This window comes from Pantherophis guttatus, chromosome 1 (genome assembly GCF_059756535.1).
Source record: "Pantherophis guttatus breed Tessera chromosome 1, ASM5975653v1, whole genome shotgun sequence".
NCBI lineage: Eukaryota > Metazoa > Chordata > Lepidosauria > Squamata > Colubridae > Pantherophis > Pantherophis guttatus.
Window position 1 is genome coordinate 147,759,799 of NC_142063.1, and position 24,936 is coordinate 147,784,734.

Consider the following 24,936-nt stretch of genomic DNA (forward strand, 5'->3'; position numbering starts at 1 on the left):
TATATTTCTATGTTTTATTATATGCCGCCCAGACTCCTTCTTTGAGGGAGATGGGTGATTTAGAAATAGGAAATATCAACCAACCAACCAACCAACCAACCAACCTACCTACCTACCTACCAACCAACCATTCAATTAAAATTAGAATGGGATAAATGAACAACTGCACTTTGTAAAGACTTTGAAAGTATGTCTAACCATATTAAAAAGCAATTCAAAGATATGACTAATCAGATTTCAGAGACTGATCAGATAGCCAGCAAGGCTCACTGCTATAAAAATAAGACTGATATTAGCATATTTTTTAAAGGTTTTGATGAACATGAAATTGGACTTGGCCGATGTTCACCATAGAAACAGAAGAAACAATTTAAGGATTAGAGGCATTTGGGAGAATGCAGATAAGACTGACTTATTAGGATACCTTATTCCAAAAATTAAGGTGCCAGAAATATAACTTACTGAGAAAGATGTGAAATGTGCCCTTGGAATTTACAGACCTAAGCTCATGAGAATGCAAAACCCACAAGATGTTATTATAAGATGTTATCTTAATCTTGGGTCAGAGATAAGATTTATAAAAGGCTCATTAGCTGGAGAAAATAAAACAGAGGGGAAGAAACTACATATCTTTTCCCCAGATGAAAATCCAGCCACTTTACAAGGAAGGAGAGATTTCAAACTTTGTACTGAAGAGGTTTATAAAACAAGGAATAAATTAAACTTATTCAGGAAAAGGAGATTACTTTTACCCTTTCCAAAGTGAACAGTGTTTTGACAGCCCCATGAATAATTATCAGAAGGTGAATTTGTATACTTGGAGAATGGCTGACTTTCCCTAAGAAGATAAATTGACTTGAAGAACATCGTAAAGAATTAGACTTTATGATTTAAACAAAAAAGAAGGGAAAGGAAGAAAAAAATGTTAAAGGTTAGAATAAGTGTCTGAAAACAGTTAAGGAATAATAGGATAGATATAAAACAACCTACTTTACACAGTAGATACTTAAAAGGCCCAAGCCTAACTGGGACATGGGGTCAATATGAATTAAGTACTGCATAACCTCTCCCCCTTCCTTCTGCCAGTGCTCCATTTTAGATTGAAAAGAGGACTCTTCAACCCCCCCCACCCTTTGAGACTTTTCACATCCAATCAAGAGGGTCAGGGAGGGCAATATTTCTTGGGAGAGATTAGATGGGAATTAGGGCAATGGAACGGAGAAGAGGGGGTTCAGGTGAAAGGGGACAATTAAATTAAATGGTTTCTCTGAAATCTACTCCAACTTAATCAAACTATCTGCTTGCTGTTGTAATGTCTTTGTAGCTGTTATTGCAATGCCTTATTTAGGGAAGCAAAATGTACACTGGAGAAATATAAAGCAGAAACGACTGAATGTAAAATACAACAGCATCTTTAAATGTTGGGGAATGGGAGATTTGATTAAAAAGAACTAGAATTAGCAAATATATAAGATCCAATAGAAGAGAATATCTATAAATACATAATATCCTTTAACGCATCAATAGTGATGATGAGGGAAACATACAAGTTAGGATTGCTTAAGAAAGGCAATTTGGAAAAGTTTTTTTTTTTTTTTTTTTGCTGAAAGTGCTAATGAATCCAGAGAGTGGCCATTTTAATTAGAGACCAATATAGAATTGAAAATAAAAAAGATCGCAAAAGATAATGATGGAGATTTATCTTATTCTCAAGGGAAAATTTGATAATAGAACTTTAATATTAGCCCACCCCCACCCCATTTACACCCCAGATCAAATTCAAATGGGTTTTATAAAAATGTTTGGAGAAATTTGGATAGGAAAATCTAATCTTGGAAGGAGATTTTGTCTGAGCTTGGTTGTTTTCTTGCAGACATTTAATTTACCCAGAATAGGTAATATCATCACTGATATGATGATGAAATGTCTGCAAGAAGCCTTCATTTCAACCCTGATTTACATATATTCTCTATTATTGGAGATTTAAATGTTGATGCAAGAATGCTAATGCCTTAACAGTTAACCAATACTTAACTGTTTTTAAGAATAAAAGATGAGTATTTTGGTATTTAATACTCAAGAAGCTATGGGTCTTATCACACATCTATGGACTTCCTGATACTTGGAGATGGGCACAAATCCTTCACTGAAAGGATATACTATTATTTTGGTAGGCGTCAATCCTGGTCAAGGATAGTTTATATTTATTAATATATTAATGTAAATTTTGGCTGTTTTTAAAAATCAATTATTCTGTCTGTCTGTCTACCTACCTACTTACCTACCCACCTCAGAAGCTTTTTTTTTAAAAAAAAAATAAGAGACTGTATACAAACTTGGCATTACAGTTGTGGCCAAAATTGTGGAAAACGTTTGGGGAAAAGTGTATTTTCTAAAACTAGCTAACACCACTTTTTTTTGGAGTAGTACCATAAATTTATATATCAATGGAAAGATAATTTAATTAAGAATGTAGTGCAATAACTTCTATGAAGGATTTGCTATTAGAATAGCAGTTACAGTATAAAAAAGAAAAGACTTAGAAAAAATGAGAAATTCAAAAATTATCATCATAGAAAAAATGAGATATACAAAAATTATCATGTCAGTTAATACTTAGTTGGGTAACCTTTAGCATGAATTACGGCTTTCCCATGGAGTGAACCAAGTCTTTAGTTCTGCAGCTGTTATAATGTGAAACCAAGATTGAATGATTGCTTCTATTAACTGGGTTTTTATTGCTGGGTCACTTCTGACTAACAAGTTTCTTTAGTTGGTTCCATAGATTTTCAATTGGGTTACGATCTGGGCTATTCCCAGGCCATTCCAGCAGTGGAATATGATGATCTTGAAACTCCAAAAAAAAAAAAAGTGGTGTTATTAGGCATCAAACCTCAAAAATACACTTTTCCCAAAAGGTTTCCACAATTTTGGCCACTACTGTAAATGCTGGGGAAAACTTATATTATTTTGCTAATACATTTCAGGGAGCTATTTGGCTGGCTATGGATGAAATAGAAAGTAGGACTATATGATGCCATCCTGCATAGACTTTTCTTAAACAGACACAAACTATACTATTGGATTAGACTTTTCTTAAGTTGGGCATGAAGATGACAGTTGTTGATAAAAGTGTTGTTACATGACATCTCAGGTCAAAGAATGTGGGGGAGAAGGCAGTCTTATATTCTTCCTCCATGTGCTAATCCCACGAAAGATGTCAATGCGATTAAACAGAAAGCAGACTTCTTCCCTCTGTGTCAACACCTGCACTTTTGAAAGATCCTGCACATGTGTACTTGTCTGAGAGCCAAAACTTCATGCAATTGGATTTTTTTGGGTTAATGAATATACAAATAAGATTTCTCTTGGTAGACATCCATGCAGAATGCATGGCCTTGATAATAGCACAACTTTGTGTTCTTCGAATCACATGGTCTCTTTTATTTGAACAAGACATAAAAGGATGACTGTCACATCATTACATGGCAAGCTGGTTTGGTCTGTAGACATACATAATTAAGAATTGTGCCTTTTATTCTGAGTACCTGTGCCTTTTTTCTCAAATAATCAAACACTTGACTAATCCCATCTGCTTTTGACATCTGCGTGCCCTTCTTGTTTCACGCCTGAGTTTTCTTGGAAAAGTGGAATGGCTCAGAGAAAGGCTCATGAGCCATCCAAGGATTTTCAACAAAACCGTTGATGACTCACTCTGGCTATGTCAGGAGGCTGTGTGACATTGTGTCTTCTAATGAATATGCAAACTCCTTGTGGTTTAATTAATGTTGATTCATTGGTTGTACGAAGAAACTTGCCTTTTAAAGTGTTACCATTTTCTAAAAATAACTAAAACTTAACAGTATAAAATTTCTCTCTCCGTCTTCCTCCTTTGTTTATTTCCCTCTTTAACTTTCCTACTGAAGAAACTGCTGTATCTATCCAGACTATTGATTTTATATAGTTAATAATAGTGCGCTCAAATATATAGATTATATATCTATATCAAATATATAAATGTACGTTTTGCTTCAGTTTAATACCTGCATCCCTATCTTCTACAGTGACTGATTCTCCAATGTCTGTTGTATAGAAATGAATTTTGCTTATGCTTAGAAAGTGAGGGAGAAATATAGATACCAGAAGCTGATCTGGACATATTTATTTATATTTCATATTTTTAACTGCCCATCCACCCTTGGATATCTGGTTATCATTTTAAAACTGATTGGAGAAATGCTGCACTCTTGATGACTTTATGGTCATATCTTCTCATTGTTTAGCATTCCAGAAAAGCCCCCAACTCCAAGTAAAAACTCTGAAGCAAGCATTTTTCAAAGTTCTACTGTATTTATTAAAATAGGTAAACTGGCACATCTGGGAAAACCCAAATCTGAGAGGTCCGGGTTTTCCCTCAGTAAATCAACCCCCCCCCCACAAACCATCCCCTCACTCCTCATTCGATCACATGCTCCAATCACCATCTATCCCATCTTGAGACAGCACTCTGACCACTCCTTCTCCAGATGCAAGATCGGCCTGACCTTGACTGACAGGAAGAATGCTATTATGTCTAAAGACAACCCCTCTACTAAATCCCCCCTCCTACTTTCCCACACATGAGAAGGTGGCAGCATGGAAGCTTCCGGCCTAATATGGCTTCCAAAGCTGACAGCCCCCCTCCCCGCAGAAAAAAACACACCCTGAAAAATAAAACAGACAAAACACAGAAGATGGGGTTAACGCCTTTTACATAACCTTTCAAAATCCATTTTCATCTGTGAAGTTTAAATCAGAATTGAGGTTGCATAGCAAAATTCATTTTATTGCCCTGATTAGAGTTTGGGCCGTTTTATAATCTGCATAACCAAGGAAGCAATTTGAAGCAACTGCTTCTCAAAAGCTGCTTCCCCTAAAAGATGCTATCTCATCATACAGTTTGAAAAAATTGTCTCCAATAAATATGGTAGTTACAAAGCAATAAAGGCAAACCCAGTTTGAAGTGAGGGTGGAATAGTGATTAATCCTTACCCTGCTTGCTTATTTTGTTTTCTTTAAAAAGCCCACTCCTTGTAATTTTTGTACAACAAGAAAACCACAGTGGGAATGCTAGCAGGTGGAATGAAAATGATGTGTGAGGAAAGGGTTAAATCCCACTTCACGGTTTTCTCTAGGATCTTAATGCCAATATCTTGTAAATAAATTTATTTATGCTTATATAAATTTGAATAGTTGAATATGGAAGTGAATAGCAAACTTGGTCTATATCAGCTTTCAACTTTCCTTTGGGTGGGGAAAACCTGGAAGCTTTCAGATTCGGATTAATGTCAGGGTTCCAAGTAACACCCCCAATGAACGAAAACTCCGAGGCTTGAATTTCCTCAAAGTTCCATTTTATTAGAGATGTCATATTGGCACATCTGGAAAAACCCGAATCTGAAAGCTTCCAGGTTTTCCCCACCCAAAGGAAAGTTCAAGTCTCTGCCCAACACCCACATGTCCATCACATGGTCCAATCAAAGCACCGTCCCAACTGGAGATGCCTCCCAGTTCCAGCTGTCCAGGTGCAGGGCAAGATGTCCTTGACTTTCTGAGAAAGGAATGTTATTATGACTATATATCACCCTGGCTCCATACAATCCCCCCTCCCAGTTTCCCACAGTAGTAAATGTGGCAGGCCTGAAGTTCCAACAAAAAAGATGGCTTCCAGGCCTGACAGTCTATCTGTTTGTCAATACTGCTTATCTTTTGTGTTCATAATCATGGTTACAAAATACCAAATACCAGTACCAAAATTGGCATTATGAGGATAAAGAGGTCTGGGCAGACATCTTGTGGAAACCTTCTTGCAGGTTCACTATGAAACAAATGTAAGTAGGGGCATTTTGCAAACTTCTCAGTTCAATTCTGGAAGGTCATTGATCAAGCAAGCCTGAGTGGTGATTTCAGGGGATACCTTTCACACATTTTTAAAAATCCCTTTAGCTCTTCCATGGAAATCTGAACCATCAATACTAGGTATTACTTGCAATGATATTTGCATCACAGTGACAAGTATATAAGTAACAGATTTGACCAAATGCTTCAATTGTGAATCCATTAGAAATGTGGCTACTTATTGCAAAATTGACTCATAACTCAAAATATCATTCTATTGCTGTTTTATTTTTCAGATATGATTCTTGATCAACAAGTAGGGTCCGGACAGCTCAGTGAGGATGTTCGCCACAGAGTCCATGAGGCGTTACTCAAACAGCATCATCATCAGAACCAAAAGAAATTAAGCAATAGGATCCCAATAGTCAGGTCCTTTGCTGACATTGGCAAGAAACAGTCTGAGCCCCATTCCATGGACAAAAATGGTAAAGTGTCATGTTAATTAAGTAATAGTTACTGTAGCTTTGATATAATGGATATGCCGACATTTTGATTTAAATGGCATTTCAGTCTTCTTGTCCAACACGTGCATTTCCTCACTTTCCCTTCCCTAACTGTGGGGATTGGAGTTATAAGGGATGGTAGCAAATCTTTGACAGTGGATCTGAAATTATAGAGTAGGACACCTCACAAAAGGAAACAATTTACAGGCAATCAGGAAGGGAAAGCGTACGTTTTTGGTACTGATGTGCAGGAGCTTAACTGGCTTCTTTATTTAACTAGTTGTTTTTACAGAAAGATATATTCAGCAGTTGCTGTATACCTCGTTGATTTTACTGAATGGATTTAAATAACATTTATACATTCCTAAGGGTACTTCCATCAATTTAGAATTTGAGATAAAGTGAGAAGAGAATTATAAAAGAAATAAAAAGCAATCATTTTTATGGGGTTATGTAAGTGTGTCTGTTGTCATTCCATTTCCTAAACAATTATGAGTTGCTAAGATTAAGATGAGAAAAATGATATTTTCAGAACAAAGCAAGCCAATTATCCTGATTTCAGGAGACCTAAGCAATACATTTTATAAAATCCCTTACGAAAAAGATTTTGCAAATTAGTCATCCTTTGTCTTGAAATAAAACCTTTAACGAGTCTGATTTCTTTGAGCCTATTTCATTTCAGGTAAGCAGGTTCAGAACTGTACCATATATGTCTTAAGCATTTCCCCCAGGGGTGAAATCCAATTTTTTCCCCTACCGGTTCTGTGGGCGTGGCTTGGTGGACGTGGCAGGGAAAGGATACTGCAAAATCTCCATTCCCTCCCCTCCTGGGGGAAGGATATTGCAAAATCTCCATTCCCATCCCACTCTGGGGCTAGCCAGAGGTGGTATTTGCTGATTCTCCAAACTACTCAAAATTTCCGCTACTGGTTCTCCGAACTGCTCAAAATTTCCGCTACCGGTTCTCCAGAATCTGTTAGAACCTGCTGGATTTCACCCCTTATTTCCCCCCTAAATTGATGCCCTGCACCTGTGCTAGAATACAATTCCATACTTAACTTGCTCATTGATTGCTCCTTAGGAACGATACAAACTCTGGATCAATATATTTGAACAGTACCAATTTATTTTGACTCATTTTCCAGTGACAATGATGCATATTAGTAAATTAACACTGATGCAATTACATTCTGATAACATTTAATGAGTTCTGTTAACAACCTATTAACAACAAGGATTTGAGTTGTTATATTCAAGTGCAAATTGTAACACAGGTCAACAGATTATTGTCATGACTTTAATGACCAATATCTCACAACATTGGCCATTAAATAAGCAATATTTTTGACTGAGTCACAAGAAATTTGATAATTCCCTGGGTAATCACATCGATGGATTACAGATTAAATTTATTTATTATTATTATTTTTAATTTGATTTATATGCCGCCCTTCTCTGGAGACTCAGGGCGGCTTACAATGCGTTAAGCAATAGCCTTCATACTTTTGTATATTTATACGAAGTCAGCTTATTGCCTCCACAAACTGGGTCCTCAATTTACCCACCTTAGAAAGGATGGAAGGCTGAGTCGACCTTGAGCCTGGGGAGAATTGAACTCGCAGTAATTGCAGGCAGCTGGATGTTAAATGCTGCCTTAGGAGGCATTAGCCTCCTAAATTAAATTACAGATTACTCTAATCTTGCTAGGGTAGAGTTACGGTCTATGCAATGTAAATGAGAAGTATGTCTTCTACATCCACTTTGAATATTTTCAAGGAATTCTTATTTTGAACACTTAGCAATACATTCACCTTTTAAACAGCATCACATGTAATAAATCTTTTTTGAAGTAAAAAGTGTTAGGGATATTAAATCTGTCATTGCATCTTGTTTATTATTACTACGTTGCTGCTTAATTTGAGCATTGTTTACACCCAGTGCATCATCTGGCTCTGGCTTATATTAATGAAGTCAGTAGATGGAGCCTTTTATGACCAGATGCTAGGTAAAGGAGAAACCTCTCATAAATTTTCTTGAATTCATTTAAATTGGACAATCAAAGCCCAGATTGTTTATAATGGTACTGGAGGTAGCAGAAGCAAACTTAACAAGGGCAAAGATGAAATTCCCTTATACAAAACTATGTGTGAATGGATATAGCAGCACATTTTGTATTTGATGAAATCAGTTGTGGGAAGTGGGATTATGTGAGGTAATGAAGGCAGGACTACACAAATAAAGCTATATTTGAGAGAACCCCTCTCCAAAGAAATCAAACAGTATTTCATAAATATATTTTCTTTCTAGAGAGGTATTTATATGGGGTAACCTATAGTTGCCTATTATATATTCCATATTTAGCAAAATTCCTTAGTCTTTATCTATTCACCCATGGCAACTCAAGGCAGCTGAGCTGACAGTATTTTCTCTGGAAAAGCCAACTTGGGGAATGGGTAACTTGCATTAACCAATGCTATCTTTTCTACTGCAGATGAAAGAATTGCATTTATAAAACCAGGTCCCTAGGTTCCTAATAACCCTTTCCATGATATCCTACTGTGTTTCCCCAAAAATAAGATCCTGTCTTATATTTTTTTTTGAACCTTGAAATAAGCGCTTGGCCTTATTGCCATGCGCTCAAAAGCCCAATTGGGTTTATTATCAGGGGATGTCTTATTTTGGGGGAAACAGGGTAATTACTAAGAACATGTATGATTTTCTTTTCTGAATGGACTGTATCTTGAGGGAGCCAAACTTTATTTATTTTCGTATTTATTTATCAGATAAACAAATCTTTTAAATTTAATATCAAATTTATCAATAAAGTGTCAGATTTATCTGTAAAATATCCCTATTTATTTATTATATGTAAAAGATCGTGTGATCGTTTGTTTTCTGCAACTTCAGTAGGAATAGGTATTTCTTTAAAGTTTCTTTTGTAGTTACATATTTATTTTACTTATATATAAATAATGTCCTCCCCGTGGGTAGAGTAGGTTTTACATTACGGGCTTTGTTATTGGTTATTGTTATTGATAATGGAATTGAGGATAGAAAAATAGTGAACAAGAATAACAGGCCATCAAAATTACGACATTTTTGATTAAGATTACAAGTCTTAATGTAACATTGTCATCTTCAGCCCTGCCTTCAGTTTCCATGGTTCTGGGAGGCTATAGGAGATTACGATATGCCACTGACATATTTAGATTGCCCTACCAGAATTTTGTAGGTCTTTTGCTGTAAGTTCCAACAAAGGTGTAATCAATGCATGGAATATTCTTGTTTGAATGCTGCTAGAGGAAAATTCTATGCTATTTAGCAGTTCTAGTTGATATTCCTTAAAATTTAGGTGTTCCTGGCTTCAAAATTTCCACAGCCTGGTCACTTTTTCTTATTTTCTTGTTCCCCTCTGTTCATCCTTTTCACTTTTACTATTTCTTTTCACAGAAATGTTAACGTATTACTATTTTGGAATAAATATTGCATCATTCTTAAACCATTCCCACTTCATATCATATCTTTCCTTCACCAGAGGTGTTTCCCTATTCATGAATAATAGTGCACGATCTAAACCAGAGTTTTTCAAACTGCGTTTCATGGAACCCTGCTGTTCTGTGTGAACTTGGTAGGAGGGTTCTTTGAGAGATTAAGGACAAGAAAAAAACATAGTTCACTAGCATGTGGTAGGTTTTTTTTTTTAATCACTAGAGGTTTGCCTCTTGATCAAGATTTCCTGAATATATGTTTTTTTTCTAACTAACAGATTTCGCAGTCAGAGAAAGTTTGACAATCTCTGATCTAAACTCTGCTGTTGTGCATGATCATCTCCATGTTCTTTATTTTGCTATATCTTTATTGTATCTGTCTCTAACAGGCTCATCCCATCTTTGTCCTCCTTCATCTCTAACCTTTGGGTTCTGTAAACTCCTTGAAGGTCCAGAGGTAGTGTACTATAAATCTATCTTGCATGAACCTTAGGTCAAATTCAGATATTCACTCTTCACATCAGTCTTTTTTTAGCATAATGTATCTTCATGATTAATCTAGGCAATCACTTTCAAGGTCTTCATGGCCTTTTTGCAAAAAGATATCAGATTTTTTAAAATGGCTATTCCATTCTAGCCAGGATAATTTTCTTTTGTAAATGGTCTTAATATTTTTCTAATCTGAAAAGAATAAATTTGAAATGGATTGTGCTGTCAGAAATATTTTATCTGTCATTTTATTTATACATACATACATACACATACATACATGTATAATAAAATAAAATTGGGAAAAGTTTGAATGAAAATGTAGAGTGGACTTGGACAATGAATATCTTTAGTTTAGCACTAAAACCTGTGTAGATTTTTTTTTTTTAAAAAAATAATGATTTCCCTCCCAATATTTCTGGGATCATAGTTGAATGAGTGCACTGCATTCAAACTTCCTACATGTTTCCCCCCGCCCCACAAACTATAGTTCCCATAAACTCCTTGGGAGAATGATGACTGAAGAGTTCAGTGCTTCAATCCTAAACACTCCTGGTATGAATAACTCTATGCAATTTTGTAAGGAAATATGCATCTTATTGCAATATAGAGATGCCTTCTAACAGCGATTCTGGGAAAATGTATTTATTGCAATAGCAATAGTCAGCTTTCATTTGATTCATATTTTACACATTACTTGATCAGGTACATGTGTTATAGTTGGGATTAGAGTGTATGTGATTCAATCCCTCCCTTTACCCCTTTGCCAGGAATTGAATTCTTAAGTTTTATATAGCGCACTTTATCAAGCTATATAGGGCACTTAGCTTCCTGAGCTATAATGGATCTGTTTTCAGGATTTGCAGGAAGCAAGATATATGGATAAGCTATGAAGAAATAGCTTTCCTTATTTGAACTCTCAGAGTAGAGAGATAAAGTTGTTACCTTATGTCATGCTTTTGTATTCAATGTTCCATGACATCGTCACCCAAGAAGGGTGACTATTTCAATTATTTTATTTTATTTTATATTTTATTTTTTTATTTTAATCCTGCCTTTATTATTTTTATAAAGAACTCAAGGCAGCAATGCATATCTAATACTCTTTCCTCTGCTTGTTTTCTTCCAGGAGGCATTAAACAACCAATTTCACATTCACTATTTAAATACAAGTTGAGTCATGAGCTTTAGTAAATCAATAAAGTAATGGCTTTAGCAAACTTTTATAATGTGCTGCATATTGCAAATAGACTAAACGTTTTTATTCAGTTGGCCCTCATTATTTTCAGTAAGTTACGATCAAGAAAATGTATTACTTATATATGTAGTAATCGGCTGTACTTTGCAACATGAAATGTTTTGTACATAGGTATGATGTATGTGAATCTTTCATTTAAATGTCTCTTCATTAGAAGGCCCTTTCAGGTAGTAGCACCTAGCAAATCTTCAACTAATTTGAAAAAGCTAAGTAGCATTTGCTCTGATTATTATTTGAATGTGAGACTAGACTGGGAAATCCAGAACTATAGACTGATAATTTTAAAATTATTATTTATCTACTGTTACCAAGCAAACTGCAACCCATTATCTGAGGTTCATTGGACTCAAGCTGACTCAAGGGAGAATTTACTTTTTATCTCAATTGATTGTTTTATAACAACAATACAGAAAAGTGTTAGTATTCTGTAATAACAATTTTTTCCAGCAGGTCAGATTGTTTCCCCACAGTCTGCACCAACTATTGAAACCAAAAATGATGTCAGCCGAGAAAACAGCACTGTTGACTTTAGTAAGGTAAGACTGTAACGTGAATCTTTGAATGGTAAGAGTACAGCTTCGTTCTGGCAATAAAGCATGTTTCATTTCAGTGTAATAAATTATAGCTGGCTGTTGTCTCATACTACATGCATTTTATGTAAATAAACGGAGGGGGATACATTTTACCATTTAAAACAAATGAACCTTTTTTAAAAAAAAAAAATTGATTCATTTCATTCCATATCACTGTGAAGACATCATTAAACTTTAGAAGAGATGAAAGCTATGTTTCAATATCTGAGCCAAAAGATCTTTGAAATGATGTGATAGCATTCTCAAGCATTTCCCATCTCTGAAAATGAAACATGGGAACAATATATTTAAGGCTAAATGCAGTTGAGTTCTGATTGATTGACTCACTCATCTTTTCCTTATTGTCACTACAATATTAAGGTATAAAAATTGCTCTGTGTGATTTCAACCGTGAAGGAGCCAGTTAATTTCTGTTTGGCAAGAAAATCCTGGAAGTCCCTTAATAAAAGCTCTACAGCAGAGGTGTCCAACCTTGATAACTTTAAGACCTGTGGACTTCAACTCCCAGAATTCCTTAGCCACCCTTGCTGGCTGGGGAATTAAAATCCACAAGCCTTAAAGTTCTCCAGGCAGAAGAAGAACATCATGACTTCAAAACCTAAGGGACTGGTTTGGACAAAACTCAGCAGCACTTTTTCATGTGGCTGTTGACAAAAATAGGATTGCCAACATGATCACCAACGTCCAATGACGGATATGGCACAAGAAGAAGACTTAAAGTTGCCAAGGTTGGACACTCTTCTCTATAGTAAATTTTAACACATTGAACTTCCTGAATATTTTGTTCATTGACAGCTGTTGACTATTAATAAACTATCAATCCATAACATAAAGCCCCTGCATTGCATACATGAGGACTTGACTCAATTTAGCCATTCCTAAAGAAAGCTGGAAAAGATTTTGCTTGAAATTCAGAAGAGCTATTTATCAGTATTTAAAAACTTATTATATATATTATATATATAATATATAATATATTATAATATATAATGTGTAATATATATATATTATAATATATTATATATAAGGGATGCCGTGGCTCAGTGGCTAAAATGCTGAGGTTGTCGATCGAAAAGTTGGCAGTTCAGCAGTTCAAATCCCTAGTGCCACGTAACAGGGTGAACTCCCATTACTTGTCCCAGCTTCTGCCAACCTAGCAGTTTGAAAGCATGTAAAAAATGCGAGTAGAAAAATAGGGACCACCTTTGGTGGGAAGGTAACAGCATTCCATGAGCCTTTGGCATTTAATCATGCCGGCCACATGACCATGGAGACATATTCGGACACTGCTGGCTCTTTGGCTTTGAAATGGAGATGAGCACTGCCCCCTAGAGTAGGGAACAACTAGCACATATATGCAAGGGGAACTTTTACCTTTACCTTTTACAAACTTATTTATAAGCTAAGGAAAGAGAACCATAATCTGACTTGCTGGTAAAGAAATGTTGCCACTAATTTGTATGTCAATGCTTAATTCAGGATTTGAAGAACAGAGCCAAAGAACTATAACATTAAGGGAGATGCCAGCATGGCAGCACACTTTGATGAAAGTTTATTAAATTGTCCCACAATTTAATACTCACAGCACAAGGGGATCTGCCCCAATCAGATGAGCCCAAATGGTGAGGATGGTCTCTGGAGTTTGAATCACAAAGGAGATGCTTTCATTGGCCAAGTTTTATAGTCTTGCAATCTCTCTTTCTCCTTCCATCCCAGAGTTGCTTAGGTTAGGCATCAGCAAAGGAAGGTTAGATATTAATGAAGATTAAGTATCCAGCAGGTACTGGGCCCCTGCTATGACAAAAGAGAGAAATAATTATTTGACTGAGGTTAGAGCAAAACGTTCTGTTATGTCACAATTTGCAAGAGTAAATAGGAAGAGCTAGTTTGTCTAAGCACCCTCTCTCTTTCAGGTGTTAATTGAAAAATGCAAGGCAATAACAGGGCAATAAGTTCCATGTGCTTTTTCCTTTCTAATTTCTGCCAAGTTTTTGCCCCTAAAGTCGCCTTTTCTAAAGGCGCAATTAGACCAGCCAAGAAGATGTCCCCCACCCCCCAGATTATCACATAATTTACATACTTAGACTGTTTCCAGTAAAATATATCCCATATATTTAGCTACAGCCAAACAATCGTTTCTGTGTTTCATTTTCAGAGTATTTGTGGAGATAGCCTCCTGTTAAATTAGAAAATTGAGAAAGAATCTTCTGCTGACTTAACGTTCAGATTTATATTGGTTCTAATATATTCTGTGACATTTACCCTTTGGCAATATTAAAACCATTTTTAATCATGTACAAAATCTGAGGTTTTGTGATCAAGTTGCGATACTTCATTGCTCGCTGTAAATTGTGACAAGCAGCATGGCTGTCCAAAAGAACTGAAGGGGAAACATGGATTTATTGGGGAAATTATATAACCAATCTGTAGTTAAAAATTGCCTAAGGGGTGTTGTGTCACCAAATCATGGTTGTATTAGGCTTTGGTTCGACAAACCTCTAGCCATGGTATTGGCCTCAGTTGAACCAAGTGGGGCTTGGTGAGGATTAAAGAGGCTATCTTTAACTGAGTTTCTCTTCTAAGGGAATTGATGCCAACAGTGCCTTGACTTGTTGTTGAATGTGACATCCAGTCAGTGTGGCTGAGCCAGTTCTAGTTATGTGCTTGCTCATCTGGTGCCAGGCAGAATATGAGAAGCAGCCTTTTGAACCAGCTGAAGTCTGTTAATTGTGCGTGCAGGGACTAGGAGACCAGCAAAAAGGGCATAACAGTAGTCTATTTGGGATGAAACAGAGAAATGAAAAAGGACACCTTCATCAGGAAGAAAGAGAGAGAGAGGTGAGGACTCACTCTGGCTATCTTTCTACGGTGATTGCAAGCAGCATCTCTTGCTAAATGTTAGTACCAGTTCAATGCTGTGTTTTGTCAGTGCAGTTGGCAGAAATTCCAGATGTTCTAGAACAGCCTTCCTCATTCTGGCTCTCCCTGGACCATGCATCTTCCGCCCAGAAGTGAACATGCTTCTTCCTGAGGAAGATAGGATGTAGTCCAACCTTTACAGAGGGTACCAGGATGGGGAAAGCTGCTCTAGATGCATGTATTGAACATTTTAAACATCAATAGCCCTGCCACCCTTCATTTCATCTGAAGATTGTCCTCATAACCTTCAAATATAAAAAGTATTTTTTTTAAAGAAATGGAAGGTATAAATTTATTTCATACACACGCAAATCCAGAAAAACAGAATCATTTTCCCAGCAAAAACTATTTTTAATATTACCATAGTAGTACAATTCTGTATAGGAATTTCCATTGAATTCAATGAAGCTTACTATCAGGTAAGTTGATACAGAACTATAGCGTAGAATAAACTCACTAAAATCAGATCCAAATAGGAAGTGCCCTGAGAGGCATTGTAGTCATCTGTACTGTCAGCATAATAGAAGTACCCAAAACTGTAGCTTTTTTTCCTCAGCCTTGCCTGGTCCTGGAAGCTAAGCAGGTTCAGGCCTGGGTGATATTTGGGTGGCTCAGTGGCTAAGACACTGAGCTTGTCGATTGAAAGGTCGGCAGTTCAGCGGTTTGAATCCCACCCCACAATGGGGTGAGTTCCTGTTACTTATCCCAGCTTCTGCCAACCTAGCAGTTCGAAAGCATATAAAAAATGCAAGTAGAAAAATAGGGACCAACTTTGGTGGGAAGGTAACAGTGTTCCGTGCGCCTTTGGCATTTAGTCATGCCAGCCACATGACCACAGAGACGTCTTTGGATAGCCCTGGCTCTTTGACTTTGAAATGGAGATGAACACCACCCCCTAGAGTCGGGAACAACTAGCACATCTATGCAAGGGGAACCTTTACTTTTACTATCAGAAAACTCTATGGTGGTGGGTATCCCAGAAGAAGGAGGTGGTGAACAACTTCCATATTGTAGTCAAGGAAACTGCATGTGTGTGTCCATTAAATCACCAGGAGTTGAGGTAAACATAAACACGTACCATAAACTGTACAGATTCATATTGCAAAATAGGAAACAGTAATGGCTCTTTTCTGAATATAGTTGTCTTAGGTTGATTGGTGATGCATAAGAAATGGGCATCAGATTAAGAAAACCCACATTCAGATCTCCCCTCAGTTGTGTAGTATGGCAGCTTACTCAAGCTTGTTAGTGGGTATGCTCCTGTAGGTTTTCTAAACCCTGCTTTTTTGAGCTAGCCATAGAGTGAGTTCTCATACAAGGGGTATGAGATTTCAGCAATTTCAGTGATTATTTTCTGTGATATTGCACGGGAAGGTCAAAGTATTGTGGTACATCTTATAAGGTTTCGTGATATAATAAGATTTGGGTTGATACTTTTTAAAAAGTTCATAGAGCCTTGTGTAAGATTACACAGTGGTGCTCAAGACCCCAAAAATTTGTCAATCCCTGGCTGTGAGATGGTATTTTTAATAGAAGGGAACATATGTAGCTCAGGGTTAAATTATGGAATCCTTGGTGCTCTCTAAGTTTGGTTGTTCAGGGAAGACTAAATTCAGAGAGAATTAAGGTTTCCACATGGCATTTTGTGGGAAAAACCACAGTGGCCTAGTATACACAGAGTGCTAAATAAAACACAATATATCTTCTTAGGACTTAACCTTACCTATAAGAAACCAGGATCAGTGTTTCTTTTTCTCAGTCTAATTGACTTAAGCTGCTTTTTATGAAGAAAATATTAGGAGAGAGGAGGAGCAATGCTTAGAGTTGCCTCAAAATCTTTGGAGGCCAGGAAGGAATGAAAGACAAACAGATTGCTGCCAACGACAAGCAAGTAAACATGCTAAATGAATGAATCACGAGTAGAGTCCTCTGGAATTCAGAAAAAAATAATGCAAATCTCCATAAAACAGTGTCTCGTGTGATATTATCCCTTTCAATTGGCAGAACAATTTTCGCAGCAGCCAAAGCTTAACTAATGGAAGATACTGTAAGAAGCATTATTTGGCATTCTATCTGCTTTTTCATGCTTCACTCCCCCTCCATTTGTTCTTGAAAAGCCACCTTACAGCCTGAGAATTAATGGACCCAAGGTTTCTCTCTCGTCATTATGAACCTCTAGCCTGATCTGCAGGATTACATGACAACATGATCATATCTCCAATTCATGGATTGTCAAAATCGAGGTCACTTGCTGGCCAATTATTTCTAGATGCGGTGAACAATGTGTTGCAAATTAATTGATTTTTTTTAATATCAAAAACTGCCAGGGGACATTGCAGAGTGCATTAAGTGACCTCTACTGTTTCATTGTTGATGGCAACAATTGATTAACCGAGTTGGAGTTGTGCAGAATACTTGCTCTGTAAATTCCCAGCCCTTTGGGTTTATTTGGCTTGAGTAGGTGCCCTAAGCCATGTTGATGATCAGTGGAAATGAGATTGGGGACAAGAGAAAGGGCAGTTTATCTGTGCACAAAAGCACCCCACTAAAAAATCTTGGCTTGGGCTTCCTCTTTGCTGCATTGTATGAGGGCTCAATTACGATCCTGCCATCAAAAGTAACTCAAATCCTTCCAAGCATGTGCATATGCTTTCTCCCATCTGTGAAGTAGTCCTCCCTTAAAAGAACTATTGCATTTCAAGCAATCAGTGATAATTTCTCGGTACCGGATAAATATGTAGATTTAAATTATTATTCCACAAGAAATATGTAAATAAGATGGCAAAGCAGCGAAAAAAAGAACTCTGGGCTTAATTTTTGGAGATGTTAAAAGTTTTGAAAATGATTTCATAACACAGACAACGCCATGGCGCTTAAATTCTGTCCATGTGCCAGAGCCATTTGCAAGAAAACAACTTTGTAAACACTATTGAAGACACACTGCACACTGCTACTGACAGATGGCTGCGAGATAGACATTAAAATGGTCACTTTAACAGTTTATATTGGATTTGGTCACTGTTTTTGTGTTTAGATTGGTAATGGGAAAGCAAATGGGAGAGAAACGCAGTAATTTGAAATTCTCAGAATATGAAGCTGTGATATCAATTTGAACATGTTGTTTTGTGAATTACTCTTCATAACATTTAGAAAGGTATTATGGGGAGAACACAAATAAAATATGTTTGTGAACACCAGACAGTTAACTGTTAACATAAAGTAAATGACACAAATCAGAGAGAAAAAAAAGAATGCTTTTCAATAATTTGACGAATAGAGTAGCAAGTCGGAACCATTTCTTCATGTGGATCTTTGCATTGTCAGTTTCAAAGATGACCCTAAAAGCTTGTTGGAAAGATTGTGCATGATCACAGATGGTGTTTCACCCTGAAATCTTGCGTGATATGGGGGAAAGGATGGTAAAATCTTGTGAGATTTTGAAGCAAAAGCACCAAAATCTCATCAGATTTGGCAATTTTCTGAGATCTGAGATTTAGCCCATTTAATGTTTTATTCGGTTACCTGCAATATCCTCAGTCATTTGGGGCTTGTGTTTTTGTTTAATAATAATTATAATTAATTATATAATTATAGTATAATTGCATATATGTTACAATAATTTCTAATGATTTGAAAGAAATTGTAGTTTAAGCACTTAATGTGCTTAATGTGCTTAGGATTTAAAAAAAAAAAAGAACTTGTGGTTGTAGAACATTGTCGAATGTTCATGATTGTGGAGCGTAATAAAACCACTGTATCAAGCTAGTACCCAGGCCGTATCATAACTATGCCTACAGAAAAGAAGGGCCAGGAAGAGAGCAGGAGCTTTTGCTATAATCCTGTTGATTCCTTATTTTTGTATTTGCCTAAGCACAATACCTGTATTGAGATTCCCAGCATTAGCTGAACCTTTCTTTTTATTTTTCCTCAGTGGTATTATTTAGTGAATCTTTGGCACAGCAGGAATTTGAATGCAGTTAATCACAAATTGCTTTATTGTAAGGCTGCACTCTCTTTGCATTGTATAGAATTCCTCCTTACTTTCTCCAAAAGCTAACACAACCCCTTTCAACCCCAGCCCACATAGTAATGCAATTGCTTTTCTGGTTACTGTTCTTGCATTAAATAATGTTCCTAAGCTTTCTCACATTGGATTTTGGGGCAACAGGAAGTTCAGTGCAATTAGTAGGTAACTGTTCTACTATAATGCTGCTCTTTCTTTCCTTTTGTTTACAAATCCTTGTTTTCTCAGAAAGCTAATACAACCTTGATTCCAAAATAATGGTTTCTGGAGAGAGAAAGATTAGAAGTCTTTCAACTAGTTGCTTACTATCTTTGAAAGTACCTTGGCCGATTTAATCTAATGGGAGATCCATTATGCTTAACACTAACAGTGTAACAGTGCCTCAATAAAGCAGCGGAGGCCTCCTGTGGAATCCCCCCCCCAACATTTATGCATCCTACTGAGGAAAATATTTTTCCTCCGAAGGAGGCATTGTAGGTAATGTAATGAAGAACATTTTGTTACAGTAACAGCAAACACAATTTAAAGTAGTGAAGTTTAACAATGCAAGTATGATGTGCTGAACTTTTAACAGCAGTGTTGGTTTTGTGACAATGGAGCACCAGAACAAGCTCTGTGTTGAGCCATTGGGTCCTAACAGGAGTGTTTCCCAGCCTTGACAACTCCCTGAAGTGTGGACTTGAACTCCCAGAATTCCCCAGCCACATGTCATTGCTAAAAATTCTATGGAGTGGAAATCCATGGAAGTTGTCTAGATTGGGAAACACTATTTTGATGCCTTATTCTGTAAAAGGAAAACTTCACTGGATGCTTTATGTATAGCAGCAGCTGCCAGTCATGTTGCATTTTACAGTGGGCAGGAATCACTGTTGAGGTATAGACACAGTCATCATAGTCATGGAACAATAATTGTGGTCCTGTGAGCAGTAGATGGGGAGATTGAGTATATTTTTCTTGATTCCCATGGAAATGAATCATGAGGTTCTAGTGTGAGCCACCTGGCTCACTTCATGGCAGAACTGCCACATTGAAGCACCTTCCAGACAGTGGTGGGTTGCTACCGGTTCGCCCCGGATTGGGTGAACCGGTAGCATCAGCAGGAGGCTCCACCTACCCACCCGGATGCTTCTGCGCATGTGCAGAAGCATCGCATGCGTGTGCACAAGCAAACAGGTAGAAAACCAAATTGAAACCCACTACTGCTTCCAAATAAAATGTGCTATTTTTCTTTCACAATAATAAAGCTATTGTCAATTTTGTAAAGCAAAACCACAATCTCATTTTCATTCATGGATTTACTTAAAATTTTAAATGGGAGTAAAAATGACTACTACTTTTGTCAGTAAGCATGAATGATTCCAATTTTTTTTTTTAAAAAATGGTCAGATCTTTGGTCCTATTGGAATGAATCATGCTTAACAAATTCATTAATTCATTGGTTGAAGATTATTTGGATCGGAATTCTTAAGCTGCCTTTTCAAGAGTTGTAGAATCAGCAACCCTAAATAGACTTTGCACAATACTAGAAATATTAGCCTTTTATAAGGTATCAATATGACTAAGATACCATTTGCAGATAGCAGATTATATTTAGAGCACAAATATGAGCATTAATTGTTCAATTAACTGCCAAGTCTTATAAACCCACAATTAAAGTTTTTATTGATTGATAACTTCAATTAATTTATCAGAGTTTGTACCTGCACTAATACATGTTTATGCTAACTTACCCTGTGGTTAATGATCCATGATGTATCAATGTGTCAGTGAAATTAAATGCTAGGAATCTTCACATCTGTTAGATTCTTTCATTCCCCCTCCCATCCTTCTTTTTCTTGTATGCCTTTTTTTCTAATGATCAGGTTGATCTGCATTTCATGAAAAAAATCCCTCCTGGAGCTGAAGCCTCAAACATTTTGGTTGGTGAGCTTGAATTCTTGGATCGTGCTGTAGTCGCTTTTGTTAGATTGTCTCCTGCTATGTTGCTCTCAGGCTTGACAGAAGTTCCAATCCCATCAAGGTAATTTATAACCATTGCTAAGAAAGAAATGTAATTATTGCAGCTTGGTTTAAATCCTGCAGCTCACAGATAAAAAGAATAAGGGCCAGCCAGGGAATAAAGAAGACTGCTCTGAATAATATTAAGGGTTATATATTGCTACAGAGCACCATTTGTGAAGACCCCCTCACCACCCAAATTGGATAATATCATTGATGCTAGCTAGACTTTCAAGATTTCTGACTAGTTTAACAAAACTCCTGATTTAGATAGCAAACAGCTGTAGCCAAAATGTGTTCCATCCATCCATGAGATAAGAAGTGAACCACCCAGCAGCCCTGTTTAGGGTGACCCGCTCCCTTCTCCATCTTGCAGGGTAGGGCTGAGGATTTTGTGCAATTCCTGCATGACAAAGTCACTCAGATTCGGGAAGGCCTGGACTCCGACTGGGTAGATTCAGATGGGGTGACAGAGGTGGGTCTTGAGAGTGTTATCTGGGAGGGGTTTGACCTTGTGAATCCCGAGGACGTGGACAGGATTCTGGGTAAGCTTAGTGCTGCCATATGTTTATTGGACCCGTGTCCCTCCTGGTTGGTACTGGCCTCCCGGGCGGTTACACCAGGCTCACTCCAGGGCATTATTAACGCTTCTCTGAGTGAAGGTTTCTTCCCTCCCTCCCTGAAAGAGGCAGTGGTGAGACCCCTCCTCAAGAAGCCTTCCCTGGACCTGGCTGTATTAGCGAACTATCATCTAGTCTTCAACCTTCGCTTTGTGGCAAAGGTTGTTGAGAGTGTGGTGGTGCGACAACTCCCCCAGTACCTGGATGAAGCTGTCTATCTAGATCCGTACCAGTCGGGCTTCAGGGCAGGGTACAGCACGGAAACGGCATTGGTCGCATTGGTTGATGATCTCTGGAGGGCTCGGGACAGGGGTTGTTCCTCTGTCCTGGTCCTATTAGATCTCTCAGCAGCTTTTGATACCATCGACCATGGTATCATGCTGCGCCGATTGGAGGGGTTAGGAGTGGGGGGCACTGTGTTGCGGTGGTTCTCCTTCCTCTCTGACCGTACGCAGTTTGTGTTGGCAGGGGAACAAAGGTCAACCTCGAGGCGCCTTGTTTGTGGGGTGCCGCAAGGGTTGGTCCTCTTGCCCCTTCTGTTCAACATTTATGTGAAGCCACTGGGTGAGATCGTCCGTGGTTTTGGGGTGAAGTTCCATCAGTACGCTGATGATATTCAGCTGTACATTTCCACCCCGGACCACCCCAATGATGCCCTTGACGTGATGTCCCGGTGCCTGGAGGCTGTGCGGATCTGGATGGGGAGGAACAAGCTCAGACTCAACCCTTCCAAGACCGAGTGGCTGTGGCTTCCAGCATCCCGATATAGCCAGCTAGCTCCATCACTGACTATTGGGGGCGAGATCTTGGCTCCCTCAGAGAGGGCTCGCAACTTGGGTGTTCTCCTGGATGCACGGCTGTCTTTAGAAGACCATATGACAGCTGTGGCCAGGGGAGCGTTTTATCAGGTTCGCCTGATTCACCAGTTGCATCCCTTTCTGGACCGGGCCGCCTTGCGCATGCCCTGGTCACGTCCCATCTGGACTACTGTAATGCTCTCTACATGGGGCTCCCCTTGAAGAGCACTCGGAGGCTCCAACTGGTCCAGAATGCGGCTGCGCGGATGATTATGGGAGCGACATGGCGCACCCATTTAACACCTCTCCTGCGCGAGCTGCACTGGCTCCCGGTGGTCTTCCAGGTGCGATTCAAGGTGTTGGTTACCATCTTTAAAGCGCTCCATGGCTTAGGACTTGGGTATGTACGAGATCGCCTTCTGCCACCAATAGCCTCCCACCGGCCAATATGCTCCCACAGAGAGGGACTCCTCAGGGTGCCGTCGGCCAAACAATGTCGACTGGTGACACCCAGGGGGAGAGCCTTCTCTGTGGGGGCACCTGCCCTCTGGAATGAACTGCCCCCGGAGATTCGCATGATCTCAGACCTCCGTACCTTTCGCCGTGCCCTTAAGACTCTTTTGTTCCAACAGGCCGGGCTGGCTTAGCAAATGAATTTTAAATTGGGTGTTTGTAGTTTTTTAACATAAGGGCCAAATTGTATATATATATATATATATTGATTTTAAATTGTTTTTAATTTTTTGGGTATATGTTTGTTTTAATATGGCTGTACACTGCCCTGAGTCCTTCGGGAGAAGGGCGGTATAGAAATTTAATAAACTAAACTAAACTAAACTAAAGAAGTAATTGACAACCGTCATCACTGAGTACTGTATGATGTATGCACAATTTTACTTTGAAGGTTAAGCTGTCTCAAACTTTATATAACATTGCAGTTATTTAATGCCCTGCAATAAAGTCAGAAGAAGGTCTAAATTTCATAGGCTATCCTCTTTCTCTTTTTCCTTTTACAATTTTAAAAATTTAAATCCATATGTGAAAATTCTATGAGAATTTGAATGAAAATTTCCATTTAAATTTGATAGAAAAATGGGTTTTGTATTGATGATTAACAGGAAATCTGTTTATAGAAAGCTGGGAGGGAAGTTCATGAGCCTAAATCAGTGGTTCCCAATGTGGGGCAATTTGATTTTTTATGGGGGCAATTGGAATCTTGTTTAAACCAAGTTAATGGCCTTTTAGGCTTCCTCCAAGTGAGTAGGAGTCACTTTTTGAATAGTAAGAATTATATGTGGGGGGTGGGGGTGGGGCATCAGGATTTTAGAGATGCTTAGGTAGGGCATGGCCAAAAAAAGGTTGAGAACCACTGGCCTAAATAGAACATAACAAGCATTAACTGTTCTAAAAAATGATAAAATACCTGCCCAAACAGAAATGATTCTCATTTTGTTTTGTGTAATATGATATTTTGGTACAGTTACAGCTTAATAATACATTAGGAAACCATTTTTATTGTATACTTCTGTTTAGTTTTAAAAAATACATGAGCCCAAAACTTGCTAGGCGAGGATGTAATAATTCCAATTATGTCATCACCAAGGAAAGTGTTTATAATTTTCTTAAAAAATAACATATTCTTGGGGTTTTAATTTTTTAAAAAAAATGGTATATCAATGTTTAAAAGAATTTTTTTCCAACTTGTAAAATGCAAATTCAAGAGCAGTTAAAACAGAGACTAAGTTTCTTCTAACTTGTACTTGTTCAGATACTAGAATTATGTAAAATTAACTGAATATTTTTCTGTTTTATTTTTCATAGATTTTTATTTATTCTTCTGGGACCCTTAGGAAAAGGTCAACAGTATCATGAGATTGGCAGGTCAATTGGAACATTAATGACAGATGAGGTACTTAACCTTTCATAGGTGTTGATTAAACCCATTGAAAAGTTACCTATTTTAAAGTGCTTTGTATGAAGATTTATTGTATCACCATGTCCTTCTAAAATGCTTTAGATTAATAACTAGCAGTTTCTTAATTCAATATTTTGAATCACAGTGAACAGTAATGAAAATGAGCAGGAAAATAATTTTTATGATTTGTTGAGAAACAACTGTGTTTGGATTGTTTTCCCCTTAGAAATAAAATCTCATGGAGTTCCTTTTTTCTTTCATAGGTATTTCATGATGTTGCATATAAAGCTAAGGATCGCAGTGACTTAGTCGCTGGAATTGATGAGTTTCTTGATCAAGTGACAGTTCTCCCTCCAGGAGAATGGGACCCAACAATTCGTATAGAACCTCCCAAAAATGTTCCTTCTCAGGTATTTATTTTTATTTATTTATCGTTTATATTTATATTCCTCATT

The 24,936-nt window shown here is 37.7% G+C and overlaps 1 protein-coding gene across 9 annotated transcripts in view; it reads left to right on the plus strand.

Annotated features, from left to right (window-relative positions):
• SLC4A10 (solute carrier family 4 member 10) overlaps nt 1-24,936 on the plus strand; it is a 185,324-nt gene that overhangs the window by 115,842 nt on the left and 44,546 nt on the right. For 4 of the 9 annotated variants that reach the window (XM_034426222.3, XM_034426254.3, XM_034426236.3 and 1 more), the window contains 6 exons: nt 6,174-6,362; nt 12,063-12,151; nt 14,948-15,046; nt 21,014-21,171; nt 24,388-24,475; nt 24,745-24,891. In XM_034426222.3, coding sequence (XP_034282113.1) covers nt 6,174-6,362; nt 12,063-12,151; nt 14,948-15,046; nt 21,014-21,171; nt 24,388-24,475; nt 24,745-24,891 — 770 coding nt within the window. The remainder of the gene's footprint in view (nt 1-6,173; nt 6,363-12,062; nt 12,152-14,947; nt 15,047-21,013; nt 21,172-24,387; nt 24,476-24,744; nt 24,892-24,936) is intronic. The other 5 variants (XM_034426261.3, XM_087881962.1, XM_034426271.3 and 2 more) reach the window with 3 other exon arrangements.